Below are 25,356 nucleotides of genomic sequence, written 5' to 3'. Positions count from 1 at the left end.
ATTAGGTGAATTTGGTCACTGAGCCATGACTTGACTATAATGCTCCTCAAAATCACTGGAGAACGGTTCTGGCTCCGAGACACGGACAATTATACTGCTGAAAGATAACATCGCCGTTGGGCAAGACACCGAGTATGAAGGGATGCATTGGCTGATTGATTTAGGGGAGGGAACCAAACAGCGAGGTCATCGGTCCCATCGGATTAGGGAAGGATGTGGGAGGAAGTCGGCTGTACCCTTTTAAAGGAACCGTCCTGGCATTTGCCTGAAGCGATTTAGGGAAATCACGGAAAACCTACGTCAGGATGGCCGGACGCGGGTTTGAACCATTGTCCTCCCGAACGCGAGTCGTGAGTGCTAGCCACTGCTCCATCTCTCTCGGTGGGATGCAGTGGGTCGCAGTCGCCAGCGTGTCTTCGATTGCAACCACAGGTCCCATGCAGTCGCAGAAGAACATCCCCCGTAGCATAATACTACTATCACCAGCCCTCCGTTCACCTAGATGACGGCGTTTGTGGAGACGACCGTCGACCTAGTGTAGCAAAAAGCCGACAAGTTTCTATTTATCGACGATCGAATCACGCTGGTTCCCTGTCCACTGCAATCGCAACTGACGACGTCGCTGGGTCAACATGTGACCAAGTTGGGGTGGTCTGCTGCGGAGCTCCATGTTCAACAATTTACGATGAACGGTGTGCTCTGAAACGCTTATGCGTGCACCAGCACTGTGTTCTTTTGGCAGAGATGCCATAGATGATCATCAATTCTACTTTACAAAGTAGACAAGCCTCCGAAACCAACGTTCGGTGAAGAGTCGTGTCGTCCAACCACTTAGCGCCTAGTGGTAGTTTCGCTGTCGTCCTCTCTCTTTCCATAGATGCTCACGACAGTAGCACGTGAACATTGTATCAGCTTCGCCGTTTTCGATATACTTTTTCATACGCTCTGCGTAATAATTATCAGCCCTTTGTCGAAGTTGCTAAACTCTATGATATCCCCATTTGCAACCCTTATCTTCGCTAGAGTGATCATCCGTCCGTTTCTGCTTCGCTTCATATTTTTCTTACCGCGTCACGTACCCGCAACGTCACCAGCCGGCATCAAATAGCGCCGTGGGCAGTGGTCATATTTGTTTGGCTTATCGATATAAAACCTGTTGGCCACTCGCAATCCACACCATTCATTATTAAAAACACACTCGAGTGCAGGATTACGCCGAAATTTCAACGGAAGTAATGATTTATTTTCCCCGGACTTATTGTTACCTTTGTTTTTCTTCAGAGAAACGTTATCAGTTACGAGTTTCGAGTATAAGAAAGTGACCTTGTTGCCGCATTAAAATCTGCTTCTTTCGCCAAAATTCAGCGGAGCTTATCAGTACTCATCTCAGCAACATTTTAATGCGGTTACATTTGCGACGGAAGCATGTAGCAGCGTTTAAACTAGAAACTGAGAGAAAGTCAAGTCAGTAGTTAATGAAAATACCTATTCACTGTTCAAAAATAAACTAACTTTTTCTCATATATTGCTTCAAACCCCAGCAATTTCGTTTCACTGGCTATCGGTGGCCCCTCAGATACCACATTATTTAACTGAAAGAAAATCCGTAGTCGCTTGAATATAGCTCTGGATACGGAAATTTCGCATATAAACCATATAGCGAAATACACTCCTCTTTGCGTACAATCGTTTGTGAAAATCCTGTTTTGATAGCTGGAACTGTTTATGAGATACGAGGAATCTTGTGAATATTTCATTCTGGCTTTTTCGTTTGCGCACGAGCTCTGGATGAAGCACTTTACATACAACCCGTTTTCTGAAGGCCACATCCCACCAAGTTCGAAGAATAACTCAATATGCTAGCTACATTTCACACGCAGAAAAAATATAACTAACACACATCGAACGCAAATTCATAGCGATCTCTATTTTACAGTGCAAACTTAGCGAAATTCTTGCAGCAGTTTACTTAATCCTGAAATATCAGCAGCATTTTTCTTAATCCTGAAATATCAAGTAACTATGAACTTTTAACGAAATGATAGGCACTTTTTTGCCCAACACTTTATTTACAGTCGTTTGAGAAAGATCACAGATCGCCCGGCGTGCAGGTGACTTTTTTTTTTATCTCTAGGGTTAACTGGCATTGTCAGTGTTCCCACCCCGTAGGCTATGACGTCAAACAGGACTCGTGATTGGCCTGCGCAGGTATTATTCAAGAAACCTTGCAAGGCCCCACAAGGAAAATAGCACCGGAGCTATCACGGAAAGCATGCACAGCTCCCTAAGGGCAGCCAGCTAGCAGACATCAGAGCCTGCAACAGCTCGCCGGCAGCGTCAGGAAGGGATAGATCTCAACAGCGCTCTGGGAGTTCAGACCTCTCGGTGTGGGCGACAACTTTCGTCTCTCACGACGTGTTCGCCTTAGCTCTCAGGCAAGAAAAACTACACATCGCATACCAGATTTCTGCGTTATTTCACTGTTAAACATGTACAGTATCATAGCTTGGTAATATATTTTGCTGTACTGATGCACACATTACATAGAAGCACCCATGAAATTGCATATTTTGAGCCGTAAATGTGGCCTTGGCATGTTTCTGAGCAAAGAAATCGCCCCTTTTAGCTCCTCAACGAACAACACACACTGTTAGCCTATTTAGAAAGTTCTAGACTTAAGCCACGCTTTGCAGCAAATAAGGTAAACCATCACAGAAATATTATATAGAATTAAGAAACGAAAAATAAAAAAAAAAAATTGTCACTGCAAAGATTCGAACTCACGTTAATATGATAAAATGAATTTACACACAGGTGCGCTACACACTTCGCCAGATCAATACTGCAACGAACCGTTCTATAAACTTGTACAGTCATTGTCGGTGTACAGTATCGTCGCGATTGATAAGGCAGTGTTGGTGAATTGCAGCGATGTGTCGGCAAAAATAGTAATGAAAATACTGCCAGGCAGTGGACTAAGAACGAAGTTAACTAGTTTGTAGGTGAAAAGGCCAAAGCTATGACTGAAGTTATGTTTGAAAGTAATCGTTTTGGAACTGTAAAAATTTCATGCAATACAGCTGTATCTACAATTTTGTATGACTTGGTATACATATTGTTTATGTCATTACGTTTATTGGGTGTTCAAGAACAGACCTCCAGGAATGTACGAGTTGATCCGTAAGTCAATACAAGGAAAACGCTAAAATAACATGTCCGGAAATCCTTCATTTATCAGATATCCGCCCTATTTGGCTTTTGAACGTCTATGGGTATAACGATGAAATTTGGTCGTGTCATTGCGTCGTAATTGCTACTGTACCAAATATTAAAGAGAATAAACAGCTGATGCTAGAAATATTAGTGTCAAGGGCAGTCTATTTTTCACACTAATTGATTTAAGCATAATAGTATCTGGATTGGCAATTTTTGGTCCAATTATGAAGAGTATTTCTTGTATCTTCATCAGTGTCATTCTTGCAAAATTTCTATATTATTCTCTTTTTCTCATCACAAGCTCTACAACGTGATTCTTTCGTGCCCCAAAATTATTCCGCTGCCGCATCCGCTCTCTCATCCAACAGCAACACGGCCATGTAAGTATTTACTTTGCCACTACAACGATTACTAGTGTCGCTGTATCCCGAGGCTCTTCCTTCACGCACAAAACTTCACCCTGCCGTGTGCAAACTTTTCCGACATCAGCTCTCCCAAGACAAGACACTTACACGAAGTTCTCGCAGGAACTACCAGACTGTAAATATCAGCGTAAAATCGCCCTAGTGTAAACAGTTCTGCGACAACCATTTGAGAGGATGAAACTGACTTGAAGCAAAAAGCTTTCATGTGTTCCACGCCCTTACACGGCGAATTTTGCTCCGTGTGGCTTAATATGCTAAGTACCCTACGCCATGCGATTCACAGTGGTTTGCGGAGTATGTATATAGACGTAGATCACTCACACATTGATCGCTGAAGTAACAGGCAGGAAACGCAAATCATTTGAGATACTGCAGAACCTAACCTGCATTACTGTCGTGTAATCGGCAAAGTAGCTTTATAAAGATACAGAGGAATGGAAGACCACCTTTTATTTTACAACGACATCGAGATAATACCCGGACTGGCAAGAATGAGAAAAGATCTTTATTAGTTTTAAAGATGGTACCATCAATTCCTTCTCTTCGCCTTAAGTTAGTGCACAGACAGCAGCAGAAATAAGTAAGGATAACGCGACGAGATTTGAGGTCCACCCCTCATGATTAACTGTGTCTCAGCCACTGTGACATCTCACCGAATTTAGCTCTGGAGAATGAGAAACGACTTGCGTAAACCTTACCTTAAGAACAATGCGCTATTCCTCACATCAAGTACGGATTATTTTGGTAGCATTGCACTGAAGCAGATAACTTGACTCCGGTCACGTCCTAGGCACTTCTTTCGCTTTAGGACTTTCGTGTGTCATTCCACTGTGGCGAAATGCTAGTCTCTCCCAGTGGGAACTGAAAATATTTACCCGATTTTGGACTAAGAAGTCTCTCCACCACTGATCCGAAACAGACATGATGTTAATATCTCACCCTGCCTCGAGTCCAGCTAACATATGCGCTCAGAGAGATTTTTAATACCGCTTACGTGAGCTGTGCTTACAGCAAATCAGATTCATGGTGAAAAACGAGCATTAGTACTGAAGTCAACCGAGCGAGGTAACGCAGAGATTTAGGCAGATGTCTTTTTCGGGAGGACGACTGCGGCTTTCCTACATCGCTATAGTTAGTCGCAGGACGTTTCCACATGGAGGACGACATATTTCGTGTCCCATCCTTCTCCAAATGACATTTTACTGTCTCTAATAACTTCTTGGCGTAAAGTTAGAATTTAACATCTTTCAACTAATACTGAACGAACATTTACAGGAGTGAGGAAAATAGTCTACCTCTTGCAATTTCCTTGGACTTTGGAGACAGTCGTAAACAGGTGTTCACAGGTTACCCGTCCAACTAAAATATCGGCAATGCGTTTCCCACCACTAACTACAATGTTTACAATAATTCCATACTTGATTAACTTGAACTAGCCCAATCCACTCTCCATGTTATGGGAATCTACAATAAGCCAGAGAAATCCGACTCGACTCCCAACGTGAATTTTAGTGTTGGTATTAATCGGTGAAGTTGGTTTGTGTGTTTTGCGGCATTTGTATGTAATACAATCGTGATTACAATGAAGCTCCGTCGAAGTGTCACAATCTAGTCTGGCCTAAGGAAAACACAAGCTTGAGAACTCGAGGTAATTTCTCTGCTTTAAGGATCAACCTGCTATGTTACAAATACTGTAATTTCCCAAAAATTACTTATAGAACTTCAGATAATTAAATATCATTTAACATTTCTCATCCAGGTCTACGTTAATAGGTGAAGACATTACTAAGCTGCATCTGCAAATATGAAACTGAGATGCATATTTCCGTAAGTATTGTAATAGAGACTAGATGTTTACTTTAATGAAATCATTTTCCTGTGTAGGCTCTTTTATTTTTAAATAAACACTATTTCATTATTTATCAGTTATCTAATTTCTCCTGATTGGGCATAATCAAGCTACAATATGGCGGGTTGCTGGTAAATGTGTCGATTGCACCCAATTTGATTTTAATATGTCAAAGTGTTTTTCTACTTATTTTAGTGTGTAACGTATGCTGACACAGTAACAAAACCGGCATATGGACTGCACTTTTTCCATTTTACATATGGACTTCAAATCTGTGGTAGTTGAGCTAGTACATACTATGGTCGTGCGAAGTTCTTTATTAGGGACGTCGTCATATTTGCCTCCCCCCCCCCTTCCCCACATACACAAGACACTTATGTATGGAATATAACATGCTGCAAACATACAATATCTTTTGTTACGTGCTTAATTATGCGTAGGTGGGTAAAATTAACTAACTTCTAAATAATGAAATCATAGAATAGCCAACGAAAGAAAATGACTTCCTTTTAAGAAACGAAAATACCTATTTATTAGAGTACTGTAGGACTGGAATGGCATCTTCCATAGTACTCACAAATAAGCGCAGAAGCATAGAAGGTTGAAGAGGAGAGCACGCCTACCTGTGGATGTCATTGTGCTGGCGTATGCGGTACTCCAGGTCAGAGATCTGCGCCTGCAGCCATGTCCACCGACTGGCTATCCTCGCGCGATGTTGCGCCCAGCGCCAAGCCGCGCGTTTCTCTCTGAAACAGAGTTTGCAGCTGCTATCAAATCTATACACACACAAAATAAACTCTTCAATCATCTTATATAATGTTCTTATTTTAAAGACAGTACTGTTACAACACAGATTTCTTTCTAATTGCCGAGCAATTCTTTTATATCTTAACCGTCCTTTTCCGTGGTCGAGGTCGCTAAATCTCTCAGCGGCCTACAACGTGATAAGATTCCATTTGTATCATCTGACCGGAAATGGGAGGAACGGAAGCTGCCTACCGCTCACAATCGGTCATCAATGTAGTGAGTTTCGCTCCGGACCCAGCGCAGTCTCTTAAAGACGAAAAGTGGACTGAGATATACCTCATTATCACGATAATCTTCTTCCTTTTCTCCGCAGCTATCCGTAACAGCACAAACGCCAACATTACATTACACAAACGCACATACTACATTAACCTAGACCAAACAGTGTAAGTAAGGTACCATTCACAGACTGAAGAAGTTGACACCAGTCATTTGCCACTACAGTGTTGCCACATGGGCTGCCGTTCGGTTAAAAGCGGGTCACTTCGGAAGTGCTGTTCATGTGACGCGATGCAATGTTGGAAGCAGCTGCCGTCAGGTACGGCGGGAACGTGAAATGCTCTGCCCACAACTGATTTTAAGTGACCAACGACTGAACTGCGGCAGACGACATCTTTTTAGCTTTGGACTTACTCTCGTGTCCTAACTTAACCAAACCGCATACTGCGCAATGTATCAGGGAAAAGGCGGTCAGTAACCTGCGGCAGAAGTATTAATCACGCTGTTTTGTTCACGGAGATTAAAGCTGACTTCTCCCAGCAAACTCAAGGCAGAAAACTATCAGTTCCAGCACTAACAGCTTCAGCTTCATTGGCTTCACGAGCTGGTGCGATAGCAACCAATGAGCAGTCCTGGTCAGCACTCTGTTACAGGTTGTAGGCGAGACAAGCTGATTACAAATGAAAAACGAAAGACGGGTACAAAAATAAGACCATATAAAGTCAATACGGTGATGAAAATGATGCGAAGAAACATTAAAAGTAAAAAAAAAATTACATTTAACCAATTAACTAAAAAAAAAAATTGTCATTACGTTACAGAATTACAAATAGCCATAATTAGATTCGAACCCACGACCTTCAGTATGTCAGGTTTGTACGGTAACTATTGCAAACTACTTCATTTCAAATTATAGTATTTATGCCTCTGCCTGTATAGGACCAGTTGCAAACGATGATTTGCTCTATGCAAAAAGTTCCGCCTCAAACAATGTCGTATGGAGCCTATCTACTATAGGACGAACTCTGTGATGACGATAACTGAGAATATGAAGCCGAATCGCGACTTCTGCTAAAGGATCCAGCTAATGCTGTGCACGAAACGTGTGTGTGTGTGTGTGTGTGTGTGTGTGTGTGTGTGTGTGTGTGTGTGTGTGTGTGTTTTGGATAACTGTCTGTCTGATTAAAGGGACCAAACTGTAAGTCACCAGTCCCTTTTTCCTGGAGCAGACAGGTCTACGTGACTGTACCTCAAAGATGGCCTACCGCACAAAACACCGGGGAAGACACCCCCAAGGTCTCCCAAATAACAATGAAGGCTAAATAAGGAACAAAAAAGACAGTATTACTGATTTTGAATATGTATTTTGCTCTGGTAAATGAATGGCTAACTTAACCAATTAGCTACTAACCCGCCCTCTTTTCAGCTCAATTTGCAACCAGTCTCTAGCACGAAGAGTTGACTACTAATCTATTTAAAGCCGAAGCTACTTTCACCTTGGAATAGTACTTTGAGTGTTGAAAAAACGGGTCATTGCGTAACTAGTAACTTAAAATAGGTAGTTCTTACGCGTAATACTGACTCAGTAATAGCGCTTTTATCTTCATTTAATCGATGTGTCAAGTAAATCATTATCAGTTAAGGTAAAATCCACCACGTTCGAGATGGTATTCGTATGAATGTAAGGTTCACTGTTTCCCTTTTCTTTCAACGACCGCTACATGGCGCTACTGAGATGTGACATTACTACGGTTTGAAAATTTGTTGTTGTTATTATTATTATTAAAACCACGGCAGTTCAAAAGTTTGCCAAGTAGTTTGTTTACAGTGACCAATTAAAGAAAATTTTGGGAAAAAATTGAAATGTCACGTGAATGTACACAAGAAGACCTCGAAGCGCTTCGTTCGCGCAATCCAAACTGACAATCGTCGTGATGACAGATGGGAGCAATCGTATAGGCATTTTCCGATTTCCGTTCGCTTCAATCAGCCTCCTCGTCGAGTGTCAGCTTCGATTGCACTAATAGTAGTTATATTTAGAAAATACTGTTCAGAACTGTTACAGAATTTCGTCATGCATGTTTCCATCAACGAAGAATTTTGACAAGATACAGTATAATCAGTAGCTGATCCAAGACACATCGAAGAAGTGCTCAACATGACAAAAGAGGTTCGACCTGAGACTTACCGTGAGGTAGAAACAACCTTATGCATATGGAAGATTGCAGTATATTCGATTCTTGATGAACATTAAACTGTGAAAAATAACAGCGAGATGTCGCACGATTCGACCGAAGTTCATAAACAAAGTAGTGTCAATTTGTGTAAGGAAATATTCGACCGTGGAAATGTTAAATCCATATACATATACATCATTGTAAAGGGAGACAGAAGTTTGATGTATTCGTATGAGTTAATAAGCACAGCATCAACCAATTGTTTGGGTATCCCACGATGAAGAGACACCAACTACAGTGGTCCGTTTGCGAAGACCTTGCGCGAAACCGATCGTTTATCATTACGATAAATTGAGGAAGAAGATTAAAAAATGTCGCAGCATTTATGACAATGCCAGCAGCTCAATCAGACCAAAACCTTATTGCCATTATTGATCTGATTTATCGCCATAGGAATTCTTTTCATTCCCCTCCATCAGACAAACAAATATACATGGACGGCAATTTTCATCACCTCAAGAACTTGTTGGACCCTTGCAAAACCTTGCTTTTGAGGTACCAGCATCAGAATGGAAAAATGTTTCCAGAATTGGTTCGAACGGATATAAAAGTGCATGTATTTTATTGGCGAATATTTTGAGAAACAATAAAATGATTTTTATCAAGAAAAGGGTTCTTTCATTGTTTTTGTAAAAACATACAGGCGTGCGGAAATAAGGCCAGAGATCAGATAAAAATTTTCACTCTTTTAGCTAATTTAAAACCCTTATTTCTCCTTCCAAATACATCTTAAATTGATCATTTCACCTTTCAAAAGTTCTGATAACTGTGAGAATCTTTTGCTGAAAGCAATTTAATGAAAGAGCGTCGTTCCATGACATTCGTTACAATTTGAGAAACGTCTTTATCGTAAATAATTCAGTGCACACATTCACGAATCACTTCGACAACGCAAAGCAAGCATACTTTTCTTGACGATTTCCAGAAAATGATAGCTTTTTATCCTAAGTGCCGCTCCAAATTCGCATTTATGCTACTTCTACCTGAACCGTAGGGCTGCGGCTTGTTATCCGCGTTAGGAACTATTTTAGAAAAGCTGAGGTACCTTTTTTTGGCGGGTTTGTGAACTTTAATTGTGCCGCGTCGTTCCTGTGTGTTGATACAGGAGGAGGGAGGGAGGGAGGGAGGGAGGGAGGGGAGAGCGCCTATCGCCACGGCGCAACGAGTCGTGAACTTTGCACCGGCCACCAGTTTGATAGTGGTGCTCCGAATAAGCAGACGCGCTATCAGCTCTTTACATCGAGTCAAACAGTGCACGCACGTAGCATGAGACATTCCAAAGCTGTGCTGCCACTATGTCAAGGATATAGTGAGAGTATCTCTATTGGAAAGAAACCACCACTGACAAGTGTCCATTGACACGCACGAGATTCGAAGAGTTGCACAGGCAGCGTAATCTCTGCTACCCCAACCCTAATGTGGAATGTTGCAATGAATCGAAGAAAAGTATACAGAAGCTACGCGGTCGGCTATGTTGTGCTGAGAAACAAAAGTCACGAAAAAGTTCAACACATTGCGCCATTTCCGAGTTAATTAGCATGGAGTTATCTAATTAGGCCATTGCGCGCGCAAAGTGTAGCGGCCCGCGACACACAATTAGTGTCAGTTGTTCTCATGGCGTCGATGTTAGCGCGCAAGACTGCTCAGCCCCTGGATCGAATTCGATTTTTACCACCGTCCTATTTCCAATTTTTGTATCGCTCTCTTGTTCGGTTTTAGGCAACAAAACGAACAACACGCTTGGTGACACCGCCTCTGACAGGGCGCTTGAATTTTCGCGCCCAACGGCCTGATTGGCTAACTTCAACGCTAATAACTCGGAAGCGGCGCAACGTACTGATTTTTTTTCTTAACAGTTATTTCTCAGCATAGCCATCCTTCAAAATCCTTACAAATTGTTTTTACTACCCTGCATATCCAAACGTTGACGCGCCCACTATCTTCGAATGGGCGCCCAACGACGTGGCGTGACATGTGACGTACCAGATACATGGCAGTATAGTATGCGTGTGACTATGCTAGTGCAAGTAACGTGGTACCATGTCTTCTTCACACGATGAAGGTATTCTGTCTTTTGTTAATCAATAGTGAGCTTCTGGGTGTTCCTCCCAGTTCGCCCCATTTTATGCACATTATTTCGAAGACCGATCCAACCATTTTCTTCAAGTCTGGTTAGAGTCCAGGCAGCATGTACAAGTAACAGCGTGCGGCACTTAAGGAGACGGCTGGGTCATCGAAATATTGCGCATAAAATTAAACAGTCACGCCGAGAAAATCTGGGAGATGTTTTATTAAATAAAGAGATGCTGCACATGTCTCTGTAGTTAGTTTTTCAGTGAAACTTTTACTTTTAGCGTTAAAAATTAAGAGCCACTATTTTGGGATTGTGCATGTTCTCTACATGCTATGTTTCTCATTCGGTATTGACGAACTGTAAGAAGTAAAAATTGGATTCTTACGCTTCTATTCGGAAATCTAAGCTTGATAATGAACTGTCTCTTTTCGGTATTGTTTATTGTTAGTGTGATATTTAGAAATAAAGTAAGCATGCCACATATATTTAAAAAGTTTGTACGAGGTCTGTTCAATAAATACTGAAAAATTTACGGTCATAGTTTCTCGCGCTAAAATTTAATCTTATGATATTCTGTTACAAGATTTTAAACATGGCTGCAGCAGCAACTGTTAAAATTCTTCACAATAAAGGATGGCAGCCAAAAACAGTTGCAGGAGAATTTTTTTATTAAAATTCTTGACCAAGGTTTCGGTACATATAAATATACCTTCATCAGAAGTACATTTCCTGAATAGAAAGACACATTCATTAGAAAAGCCATATCAACGAAAGTGAGAAACAGAAGCTTAAATAACGGTGAAATTGCTAAAGTAATACAGGCACACAATCTTTAGTACTTACTAAAATTACATCATGCACTGGAGAATAATGAAACAATTATGCCAAAAGGCGTCGTCAGTAATTAAAATATCATCTCCATTTGTACGACATGTGTAATGGGTACAGGATCAAAGCGAACAGTTTAACAATGTCACTTCGCCTATGAACTGTTGAGACACGAGTGTGAAGGCACTAAGGTAGATTGTTTCGCCGAGAGAGGGCACTTGCATGTGCCAGACTCGCTCATATTACAATCCATAAATACATACATAAGCGCATCAAAATTATTAAAGGTTGTGTTAATTCAAACTTTGTCTTAATAAATAAAGCGTATCACGCCAATTAAAGACATTTATGTAAACTATAAATATAGAACCAAATTTATCTGTGTCCTAGTGTCAAACGGATAAAGCTCGCGCTTGGAACATCTAACGAGAGAGGGCACTACTGTAATGTGCGAGAGTCTCGCGTAATGTAGGCAGTGAAATACATACTAGCGAAACAACCAAAATGTTATAATAAAACGAAACCATCTGTCTGTATGAATAAAACATAGTAGTCATTTAACCACACATACACATTGAAATTCATAATTAACAAACATCACAATATGTAGATCCCAACAAGATAGGAAAAGCGCATTTCACCGGCATCAACAAGCAAGAAAATAACTCCTAGTCAGCCAGACTATATTACATTAAGGCAATGAGGGGTTTGAAACTGTCTAAAAAATTTTTGTTTCGAAGCTGCACCTGTTCATTAAGAACAAAACCATCTTTTAGAGACAAATGCTTGAAAATCTCTAATTCTTCGAGCAAGTCTAGTTTGTCACCTTTATCAGCTTCATGAAGCAGCTCTACGTCATCCAGTTCTCTTGGCGTGTGCTGTAAGAGCCATAGATGTTCAGCAAAAGTGGAATTATATACGTTTTCCCCATTTTTACCTAACTTGTGTTCTTTATACCTAACTTTAATGGGTCTACCTGTCTGCCCTATGTAATAGTTTGGGCAGTCGTTACAAGTAATTTTGTATACACCAGACTTAGTGCTGAGTTCTTCTCGTGCTCCAATATTATGAATTACTCTACGTTTGAGGCTATTATTTACGGAAAAAGCAACTCTATAACCGTATTGTTTCTGTAAAAGTCTTTTAATCTTATATGAAACGTTCCCTAAAAATGGAATAGAAATAAAGTTATTACTCTCATAGTTCTTTGCCCTGTTATCTCCTAAAGTAGAAAATTTTACAGCTGTTTTTTTCTTAGCAATTTGGTCAATTAATTTAGGGTCGTATCCATTGTTAGTGGCTATTGATTTTAATAAAAATATTTCATTTTCAAAACAATTCTGTGCTAAAGGTGTGCTCACAGCGCGATGAACTGCAGAATGAAAAAAGGCGATCTTGTGAGTTTGAGGATGACAGGAATCTGCTGGAATAATATTATCAGAAAAAGTTTCTTTACGGAAAATGTCGAAGCTAATGGTGTTACCCGATAACTTAAGTTTCAAATCAAGAAAATTGAGTTCTCTCTCGTTATTTTGTATCTCTTTTGTAAATTTCATTTTCTCATGGAAACTGTTGAAAACATGAAACAGTTGTTGTAGATCTTGGTCACAACCTTGAAATAGTATGAGTATATCATCAACATAACGAGCATAAAAAGAAATCTTATTGGCTAACGTAGGGTTGTTTTTGAAGAAATTTTCTTCTAGTGTATTCTGGTGAAACAAATTATGAGTGACAGAATCAGTGACCTTTATAAGAAGAAAGATAAATTAAATGAAGAAGCTTACTCTTTGTATCTCTGTATTACTAGAACTTTTAAAGATTATTTTAACTTTCACATAGACAGTGTTTGGCATAGTGTTAACGAGTGGTTACACAATCGTAAGGTTGAAATTCAGTGTAGACATGATTTTAAACTTCATAAACTGGAAAATGTTACCCCAAAATCTAATGTTGTTCATGCAAAAAGAACTGTCAATTGCGAACACCAATTTTTCGACAGAGTACTAAACAAAACTTCTATAAGCTTTACCCCTCAAGAAAGCGCCATGCTAGCGAGAGGTTTTAAATACAATTTCATGCCTGATATTAACGATCCTAAAGTGATAGATAATTTTATTGTTGACCTTAAAGTTGGTCTTGACTCCGTAAAAACTGAAAAATCCCAACAAAATAGGATAGCTCATGAATGTAGCGCAATTATAGAAAGAGAGGTCAAGTCGGTAAAAAACAGTGATTTAAAACAGAGAAGTGGTAACATTATTACTAGTATTAACCGTAAATTAAAAAATAATGAGGCTCTCATCACTAAATCAGACAAAGGAAATTCGCTTGTTGTAGCCTATAAAAGTGAATACATTGCTAAAACTTTGGCTTTTTTCGAAGAAAATGGTATATTTGAAATTGAGCAAGATCATACCCCTACGTTACAAAAGCAAATTAGAGATACGTTAAGGAGAAGTAAACATCTTATGAAAGAGTTTCAAAAGAAAACCTTAATTAACATGAACCCTAGAGCACCTACGCTTAGAAGTCAGTTTAAGGTACACAAAAGTCAACACCCAGTTCGTCCCATTGTTAATGGAATAAAGAGCCCACATCACAAATTAGCGAGATTTTTGCACACTAAAATTAAAGAAGCCTTTGTTTTTGAAAACAATTACTCCGTTAAAAATAGTGCTGAGGTAATAAACAAGCTAAAATCAATAGAGATCACTTCTTCCTCTCGTTTGATTTCTTTTGACGTCGTAAGTTTATACACCAATGTTCCAGTGGATATCACTCTTAAGATTATTGAAAGTAACATTCGACAACATAAAACTTTAAGTGAGCTACAGTTGTCGGAACTTATGTCACTACTGCAGGTTGTACTAGATTACAATTACTTTCAGTTTAATGGTAAAATGTATGAGCAACCATTCGGCTTAGCCATGGGTTGCCCGTTAGCTGGCATCTTTGCTGACATCTTTATGAATACACTAGAAGAAAATTTCTTCAAAAACAACCCTACGTTAGCCAATAAGATTTCTTTTTATGCTCGTTATGTTGATGATATACTCATACTATTTCAAGGTTGTGACCAAGATCTACAACAACTGTTTCATGTTTTCAACAGTTTCCATGAGAAAATGAAATTTACAAAAGAGATACAAAATAACGAGAGAGAACTCAATTTTCTTGATTTGAAACTTAAGTTATCGGGTAACACCATTAGCTTCGACATTTTCCGTAAAGAAACTTTTTCTGATAATATTATTCCAGCAGATTCCTGTCATCCTCAAACTCACAAGATCGCCTTTTTTCATTCTGCAGTTCATCGCGCTGTGAGCACACCTTTAGCACAGAATTGTTTTGAAAATGAAATATTTTTATTAAAATCAATAGCCACTAACAATGGATACGACCCTAAATTAATTGACCAAATTGCTAAGAAAAAAACAGCTGTAAAATTTTCTACTTTAGGAGATAACAGGGCAAAGAACTATGAGAGTAATAACTTTATTTCTATTCCATTTTTAGGGAACGTTTCATATAAGATTAAAAGACTTTTACAGAAACAATACGGTTATAGAGTTGCTTTTTCCGTAAATAATAGCCTCAAACGTAGAGTAATTCATAATATTGGAGCACGAGAAGAACTCAGCACTAAGTCTGGTGTATACAAAATTACTTGTAACGACTGCCCAAACTATTACATAGGGCAGACAGGTAGACCCATTAAAGTTAGGTATAAAGAACACAAGTTAGGTAAAAATGGGGAAAACGTATATAATTCCACTTTTGCTGAACATCTATGGCTCTTACAGCACACGCCAAGAGAACTGGATGACGTAGAGCTGCTTCATGAAGCTGATAAAGGTGACAAACTAGACTTGCTCGAAGAATTAGAGATTTTCAAGCATTTGTCTCTAAAAGATGGTTTTGTTCTTAATGAACAGGTGCAGCTTCGAAACAAAAATTTTTTAGACAGTTTCAAACCCCTCATTGCCTTAATGTAATATAGTCTGGCTGACTAGGAGTTATTTTCTTGCTTGTTGATGCCGGTGAAATGCGCTTTTCCTATCTTGTTGGGATCTACATATTGTGATGTTTGTTAATTATGAATTTCAATGTGTATGTGTGGTTAAATGACTACTATGTTTTATTCATACAGACAGATGGTTTCGTTTTATTATAACATTTTGGTTGTTTCGCTAGTATGTATTTCACTGCCTACATTACGCGAGACTCTCGCACATTACAGTAGTGCCCTCTCTCGTTAGATGTTCCAAGCGCGAGCTTTATCCGTTTGACACTAGGACACAGATAAATTTGGTTCTATATTTATAGTTTACATAAATGTCTTTAATTGGCGTGATACGCTTTATTTATTAAGACAAAGTTTGAATTAACACAACCTTTAATAATTTTGATGCGCTTATGTATGTATTTATGGATTGTAATATGAGCGAGTCTGGCACATGCAAGTGCCCTCTCTCGGCGAAACAATCTACCTTAGTGCCTTCACACTCGTGTCTCAACAGTTCATAGGCGAAGTGACATTGTTAAACTGTTCGCTTTGATCCTGTACCCATTACACATGTCGTACAAATGGAGATGATATTTTAATTACTGACGACGCCTTTTGGCATAATTGTTTCATTATTCTCCAGTGCATGATGTAATTTTAGTAAGTACTAAAGATTGTGTGCCTGTATTACTTTAGCAATTTCACCGTTATTTAAGCTTCTGTTTCTCACTTTCGTTGATATGGCTTTTCTAATGAATGTGTCTTTCTATTCAGGAAATGTACTTCTGATGAAGGTATATTTATATGTACCGAAACCTTGGTCAAGAATTTTAATAAAAAAATTCTCCTGCAACTGTTTTTGGCTGCCATCCTTTATTGTGAAGATATTCTGTTAGCTTAATGTGCAACAAACACGCCGGAGTAGTTTGATTGTTGGGACTCCTTGTTCCCGCCTGTGAGAGGCAGGCAAGATCAGACATATTATCGCCTACTGCTGCAATGGAGGTAACAAGCGAGAAACAATATGCGGCTTTGAAATTCTGCTTTCGTCTCAACTAACCTTCAGCCGAGGCCTATACAGGGTTATTACAAATGATTGAAACGATTTCACAGCTCTACAATAACTTTATTATTTGAGATATTTTCACAATGCTTTGCACACACATACAAAAACTCAAAAAAGTTTTTTTAGGCATTCACAAATGTTCGGTATGTGCCCCTTTAGTGATTCGGCAGACATCAAGCCGATAATCAAGTTCCTCCCACACTCGGCGCAGCATGTCCCCATCAATGAGTTCGAAAGCATCGTTGATGCGTGCTCGCAGTTCTGGCACGTTTCTTGGTAGAGGAGGTTTAAATACTGAATCTTTCACATAACCCCAAAGAAAGAAATCGCATGGGGTTAAGTCGGGAGAGCGTGGAGGCCATGACATGAATTGTTGATCATGATCTCCACCACGACCGATCCATCGGTTTTCCAATCTCCTGTTTAAGAAATGCTTCTGCTTTAGCCTTTTCCGTAAGATTTTCCAAACCGTCGGCTGTGGTACGTTTAGCTCCCTGCTTGCTTTATTCGTCGACTTCCGCGGGCTACGCGTGAAACTTGCCCGCACGCGTTCAACCGTTTCTTCGCTCACTGCAGGCCGACCCGTTGATTTCCCCTTACAGAGGCATCCAGAAGCTTTAAACTGCGCATGCCATCGCCGAATGGAGTTAGCAGTTGGTGGATCTTTGTTGAACTTCGTCCTGAAGTGTCGTTGCACTGTTATGACTGACTGATGTGAGTGCATTTAAAGCACGACATACGCTTTCTCGGCTCCTGTCGCCATTTTGCCTCACTGCGCTCTCGAGCGCTCTGGCGGCAGAAAACTGAAGTGCGGCTTCAGCCGAACAAAACTTTATGAGTTTTTCTACGTATCTGTAGTATGTCGTGACCATATGTCAATGAATGGAGCTACAGCGAATTTATGAAATCGCTTCAATCATTTGTAATAGCCCTGTACAATGTTACATGAGGCCTATGGAGAGAGTCTGTTCTTTCCAACAGCACAACTCGAAGGTGGTTTAAAATGTTCAAAGAGGGGAGACAATCAATTTCAAAGGAAGGTGGACCCGGTGCTCCAGATAGTGCTCTTACGGAAGAAAACATCAACACTGCTTCTGTCATTGTGAGAGAGGATCGACGAATTACCTTAACCATGTGGCGCATAGCGTCCACTACAGTGGACAGCTGTTAAAGGTAGCTTCTTTCACATTTTCAATCAGGCCTGAGGCTGCAAATGTACACCGTTCACTGCAGTGCGCACTCCCTACTGGTGTTGTGTCCTGCATGCATTCGCAGCCTCATGACTGATTGAAAACGCCACAGACTTGACCATTAACAGCTGTCTACTGCAGTGAAATTCATGCACCACAGGGTTAAGATCACTTTCTGAAATACTGAACATTTCATTGGGTGCCATCCACACGTTGGTGACAGAAAAATTACACATGACACGTGTTTGTGCGCGATGGGTTCCAAGACCGCTGATTCCTGAACAAAAGGACATTCGAGTGCAGGTCTGCATGCAGCTCAAGTTGATGTTAGAGGAAGATCCGGAGTTTCTTTCAAATGTAATCACGGTTGATGAAGCTTTGCTACATCATTTTGATCCTGAGAGCAAACAGCAATGCTCAGTGTGGAAATCTCCATCACCTACCTCCAAAAAAGCAAAAGTGGTTGCCTCTGCTGGGAAAGTTATGGTCATCTCATTCTTTGATATTCATGGAATAGTTTAGTGGCATGTTGTACCTGCACACACATCAGTAACTGGACAATACTACATGGATGTCCTGAAAACATTGCAAATCCATATCAGTCGCAAAAGATCACATTTCCATGAAGCAGGCTGGATGCTGCACCACGATAATGCGCGGCCGCATATTGGCAATGTTGCTGCTGAATGTCTTACAAAAATCAACGTAAAGTGCATCCCTCACCCACCTTATTCTATTCCCTAACATGAAGAAACACCTTCGCGGGAGGCATTATCAATCATCAGACGCAGTGGTGAAGGCTACGGCGGCGATTTTGAAGGACCTCTCAAAAAATGGTTTCCAGCATGTATCTGAAGACTGGCAGAAGCGCTCGGACAAGTGCGTAGCGTTAATGGGAGACTACTTTGAGAAGGACCATCAAAATTATGAGGATGAGAAAAGGTATGTTGTCAAAAAATTTTCGATCATTCTTTATTAACAGCCTCCGTAGTTCAAAATGTAGCCACCGGCCAGTTTACATCTGGTGCATTTTAGGTCCCATTCCGCTGCGTATGAATCGTACACCAAACATATAGTAATTGTTTTTAAACACTGAAAGGACAGTTATATCTTTCCAGTCCGGAATACGTAAGTGGCCGCGATGAGTTACGACGTGCCACACTCGATGCTATGGTCGCATGCTGTGTGGAATTGCAGATCGTATTTCTCTTTAGTATGTGGTTTATGACCTCAGTTATATTTGAAGGTAACTGAGTTATTTTCATTGTAAAACCAAGCGATAGGCAACCGCGCATCCAGTGGCATAGTTAGCTATATACTGTATACGTCAATTATTCTTGTCTACATTAACAGTTTCATTCAGGAAACTTTCAATAACTGTATTTGTTCACACGTTGTCGAACAAATTGCGTGTGTTCCGGCGACCAATGGATGCGAAATACTATTACGTTACTGATGTAGTTAAAAAACATATCGTGTTCTGAGCGTCACAAACAATAGGACGCATTTACTGAGAATGGTTTAGAGTCTGCACAAACTTGCTTGGAAGAAGAAAAATGTGCAAAAAACAAATACAGGATGCAATGGCTAATTATTTTGTAAGATGACAAAATCTGAGGCCTTATAAACTCAAATAAAATAACAATAATAATAAAAAAAACGATGCACGACAAATGAATTATCCGAATGGGATAGAAATCTGTGGATGTGATGTACATGTACAAACAAACAAATTATTGCAAATTTCTGAAAAACTGAATGATTTATTCAAGTGAAACAGCTTCACAAACTGAACAAATCGATAACGCGTTGCTCCACCTCGAGCCCTAATGGTTGATGGCACTGCCCATAATGCCCCAAACGTTCTCAATCGTGAAGAGCTCTGGCGATCTTCCTGACCAAGGTAGGGTTTGGCACGCACAAAGACAAGCAGTAGAAACTATCAGCGTGTGCTGAAATGTAGGACCAGGATGGCTTGCCATGAAGGGCAACAAAACGGGGCGTAGAAGATACTCTACGTACCGCTATGCTGTAAGGGTGCCACGAATGACAACCAAAGGAGTCCTGCTACTAAACGAAATGGCACCCCAGATCACCACTCCTGGTCGTCGGGCCGTATGGAGGGCGACAGTCAGGTTTGAATCCCACTGCTGTCTGGGGCGTCTACAGACACGTCTTCAGACTGTGTTCATATATAATCTTTTTTTTTTGTTGTTGCGTTATTTTTGGTGAAATACAACTGAATTACTGAAAACAAATATCAGGATCATTTCTTCTGTTCTGCACGCTGCAAGATATAACAGAAAAAATAATTTACTTTATAAAATACCTTTACAAGCCTTCAACATAAGTCTCCATTCCTGCTTATGACATTTACCCAACACTCGGCAACTTCTGTATTCCGAATAGGTAATTCCATTGTTCAGGTGTCTGAATACTACAATCACGTCACTACAAGTTTCGTCAATTGTATCAAAAAGTTTCCGTAGGAGTAGTTCCTTAAATCTGAGAAACAAAATAGGGCGGGCTCAATCGGGACTGTATGGTGGGTGGACGATTATTTCCCATCCATATTTGTCGTGCGTTTCTCTCAATAGTAGGGCAATATGCGGTTTTGTATTATAGTGCAAAATGAGGACACCAGCAGCAAGCCTGTTACCCCTTCTCTGACGAATTCAGTAAATTGAAGTAAGACATTCTGGCCGCATATGCTATTTCCTCATATGTTTTTCGTCTATCGTCTCTTTGAATGCCATTAACAGTAACCTGAGAGATTTAGTCTGTTGCAGTTGATGGCCTTCCACCTACGACCCACTAGACTGTTCCCACACACGTCTCTCAAAGCGTTGCAAATTTCCGTTGGGCATTGAGAAGCAAAATGACGTGTTTCTCGCCTATTTAAATTTAAGTTTGGATTTTATTTGCGTTTCTGAATTTCAAGATGGCTGGCACAATATGGAATTCCGCATTTTTACACTAGTGTTCCACATTACTGCTGTACTTTCACAACCTGTTTTACTTATAGGAATTACTTCAGAAATGACTTCCCTAGCTCGAAAGCAGTGGAATGAGTCTGCTATGAAATAACAATTAAACGTGTTAGAGAGGAAAAAAAGGGCCATTCCAGGAATCTGGATATTTTAAATCTCGCACGCGAAACCATGTCAAACCTTGTGTCTGCCTCCTACAAGATGTAACCGCTGGACAGAACTTTCACGAGTCCTTTGAATACCTATTATTCTGAGCTGGTACGCGTATGGATGACGAATAATCAATGTCCAGTAACAAATTTGTATATCGCCGAACTGAATGACAAGGTCTACCTCAGTGCCAGACAGGGGCGATAGCAGTCAACACATTTAGGGTGACAGGATATACCCGTTAAATCATCATTTTTACGGATGCAGACTTCATTGCCAGCAATGAATACACGTTAAACCATCATATTTTTACGGATGCAGACTTCATTGCCAGTAATGAAGGAATAATTAAGGATTTACCGAATCATCCAGTCAATGAGCCGTTTGCTGCAGCAGCTGTGGCTTCTGAAAGTGGGAAGGCTAAAGTTGAAGTAGAGGGAGGAACATCTGCCGCCACATCTGAAATTACACCTTGACAAATCTCACCCACTTCACAAATACGGAAGGTGCCAGGAATAAAGGAAAGGAAAGCAGGTCCTTCAGCAGTCCTAACCTTGATGCCATCTCTTGAAGTATCGAAGACAGCAACAAATAAACTGGAGACAAAGAAGCAGAGGCGACTAAATCCCAGGAACCAAGAATCTCTGATTTTGAGGATGGTGTCTTTTATTGTGAGACTAAAGTTCTGGACAACAGTGACACCCACTTTTGACGATGGCAATTGTCTCGTCTGCTCAGGTAAATATTCGCAGAACGAGGGAAGGAAAGAATGGGTAATGCGTCTAACGTGCCAAATACGGGTGCACCCTGAATGTGCACATTGCGGTAGAGGAATACGCATGACTTCCGCAAGTGAAATTACTTGGCGTAAGGAAGTTAACAACTGAAAAAAGGTATATTTGGTGTGTTTTTTATGGAGTTATTTTTATAGCGTTTTCTTTGACAATGAATTATTAGATTTTCCATTATTCGTTTGTTTTTAACTTTAACAAACTTGAAACGAGTGGAGTATTCCATATATCCTGAAATATGTGCTACAGATATTTTGTTTGCTTAATGTAAAATACTGACAAATTTATGAACGAAAAACAAAATGGTATTCCATATTTGTACCACTTCCTCTACGGTAAGTTGTTTGTTGATGAAATCTTAATACTAACGTGTTCATTACAAGTAATTCTGTGAAGTGCACGGCATTATGTCAACTCTGTGACGTATACTTTTACCGGCAGTAGAAAAATTATACTCACTGATAACAGTATTATACTCACTGATAACAGAAGTGTCCGGCTCTCATCGTACAGCTAAGAGATATCACAAGTAGACACGATGCAATTCAAATACACGCCTCGATCCAGCATCAGTTACAGGCTCCAGCTTTCCAGAAAATGTTTCGACATACATGGTGGTTTGCAGCGTTAACGAGACTTCTTTTCCTGATACACTCAATAATGTGACTATGGTGTATGTGCCTTCGCTCCGTTGCTCGTGGTGCTCCGAAATTTTTAGGATGTGAATGCTTTTGTGACAGGTGGAATGCAATGGTTCTCTCCAAGTTGGTTGGTTGGTTGGTTGGTTGGTTGGTTTGGGGGAGGGGACCAAACAGCGAGGTCATCGGTCCCTTCGGATTAGGGAAGGAAGTCGGCCGTGCCCTTTCAAAGGAACAATCCCGGCATTTGCCTGAAGCGGTTTAGGGGAATCACGGAAAACTTAAATCAGGATGGCAGGAGGCGAATTTGAGCCGTCGTCCTCCCGAATGCAAGTCCAGTGTTTCTCTCCCAGTATGGGAGTAAAAATCAAATCAGAAACGGAAACATTAGAACTTCTATGTTTTTCATGTTCGATTACTTTCAATAATGTAAGCTTACATTCGACTTGCCATGAAAAAAATCTATCTGAAATAAGATTTGAAATTCTCATTTGTCAATTTCATTGTATTTCGTATCGCCACGAAAAATGTTGCTGTCACGTACTTCCGACCCGGCAAAAAATACAGAAAAACTAAACATAAGATTGGATTTGGCTACAAAAGGCAACGATGCTACCGACTCACATTTGACGCTGCGCAAGCGACTCGGTGAACTGGTGTCTAAACTTTGGTCGTCATTTTTTCGGAAACTAATGGTTGTCGTCACTTAAACCGAATGGTGGGTTTCTCTTACCAGCTTTCAGGTGTTTTGGAGTTGAATATGATTCCTATTTCTTTTTATTTTGTTTTGAGGACATGCAACGATTCAAATAATTTTGGCTGACACGCCAAAGGCAATATGAGAACATCTACAGCCTATATATTTACCAACATCAAATCAATAATTTTGGAACAAAACAGCTCAAGGTTATTAGGAAGTGTGGAATCAATCTAACTGTAATGGTCGCTTCGACGGGAGGCATAAAAGATTTAAATTTGGATCAACATTTTAAAATTCCAATGCATAGTGGTGTGCTATTTTTAGATACAGATGGATAATATTTATCAACTGATGTTGGTGAGTATTAAAAGAAACTTAGTAAAGCAAGCACAGTTAGGAGGCAATACCGCTTTCAGAATCAAAATTCTGCCGGAAGACGAGTGCTTTTCCATTTACAGAACACATGAAATTGTGGTCTCTCAGAGAATTAACTAACAAATGGCGTAATTTAATAACGGATTATCCCCGGGAAGGAGGTCTGTAGGACGTTTGTTTGGTATGGAAGTGTCAGAAAGCCAGATGTTGGCTACTTCAATTATGGCACGAATAAAAGCTATACGATGGTTCGAACTTGAGAACTCGCATCAAAAACCAGAAATCCAACAGCTACCAAGCAATGCTCCGCAATTGAGTGATTCACACTGTAGCTTCTCTCTTGGTCCATGGGAGAATTGTCTTTTCACAGCGAAGTATCATCTATGTACCTACATACTGAAAGTGTAGCTAGGTTCTTAAAGGATCAGAAGTAAAGCAGCGAAGAGATTTGCAGATTTTTACAGAAATCCACCTTATGTAATTCTATTTCGTTCACTTCTACAACAAATTTAGAAAATTTCAATTACTGTATTACCAGTAATCCTATCCCACACTTATTTTAAGCGTTCCTGTTGCTGTGTTCAGCACCATTACGATCGTAAATACATGGATCTTTCTCCACTAGATCAACCAAAAACTAATACTGAACTCAGAATCGCCTCTCGTTTTCCTGGATCCTGAGGCAATAGAACAACCAAAGCAGAAACGTTCGCAAACTGTAAGTAGCTTAGATATGGCGCGTGACAAAAAGAGAAACACGCCGCATTTATCTGGCTATGACATGGAATGCCATGTGACTCAGTAACGTCGCAACTGTCTGGTACTAATGAAGCGCGCATGACGTGCTACCCGTAATGGCACCGCTGCACCTGCTACCCAACGTTCTCTGTGTGCACCCGCAGGCGTGTTTAGCTGTGCTGGCCAGCGCGGCGAGTCGGCGCACAGACTACGGGCACTCTTTCTGTTCTTACTCTTACACGAATGCTTCCGATAGAAACCGAAACGTGCCTTCGAGAGGAGAAGACGTCAGTACCTATGCACGTTTCGAGAAGAAAGATGTTAGAATATAGCAACGTAGTGCACGGAACACGTGAGTGTTCTGACAATATAAACTGAAACCATACGGTTTTGACAACAGCTTCAAAGCTTATCAGAGTAGGAACAAACGTGATACGGCAGTAAACGAAATGTGCAGTATATATATGTGTGTGTGAATTGCTAAGGGACTAAACTGCTGAGGTCATCGGTCCCTAGACTTACACACTACTTTAACTTAAACTAACTTATGCTAAGAACAACACACACACACCCATGAGCGAGGGAGGACTCGAACCTCCGAGGGGAGGAGCCGCCCAATTCGTGAAATGGCGACAGACCGCGCGGCGGTACGCTGAAGATTGTACAAAGGCAGAAGAAATAAAAAAGAAAATCTTAGTACTGCTGAGAAAACCATTTCAGTAAGACATCTACGATAAGCGGAGATGTTTGCTTATAGTATAGTTTTTTTTACAGTCATAGATTCACCAATGACATGGAAAAAGTAATTGCTTAAATCGTCACAGTGTTCTCCTTTGTTAATTTGTTACAGATCCAGTAAGAATCAATAAATATACTTACTTTATTATGTGTTCTAGTCAGAAACAAATACAATAAAGAGTAAGTAGCATTAAAAGCAAATGAAATCTTGAACTGTCAAGCTACACTAGTGTTGACCAAAGTCGTGCAACAAATGCTCACGGAACTGCAAACAGAAGATGTGTGCAAGAGGCACAGCAGGTGGTACCCACAGGAA

General features: G+C 40.3%; 1 protein-coding gene across 1 annotated transcript in view; it reads right to left on the bottom strand.

Annotated features, from left to right (window-relative positions):
* LOC124607177 (KAT8 regulatory NSL complex subunit 1) overlaps positions 1–25,356 on the bottom strand; it is a 257,090-nt gene that overhangs the window by 112,793 nt on the left and 118,941 nt on the right. Inside the window, exon 3 of the mRNA XM_047139433.1 lies at positions 6,114–6,236. Within this exon, the coding sequence (XP_046995389.1) occupies positions 6,114–6,236 (123 nt within the window). The remainder of the gene's footprint in view (positions 1–6,113; positions 6,237–25,356) is intronic.

Source organism: Schistocerca americana, chromosome 1 (assembly GCF_021461395.2).
Source record: "Schistocerca americana isolate TAMUIC-IGC-003095 chromosome 1, iqSchAmer2.1, whole genome shotgun sequence".
Lineage (NCBI taxonomy): Eukaryota > Metazoa > Arthropoda > Insecta > Orthoptera > Acrididae > Schistocerca > Schistocerca americana.
Note: the sequence above shows the minus strand (reverse complement) of the source record. Positions and strands in the feature narration are given on the sequence as shown.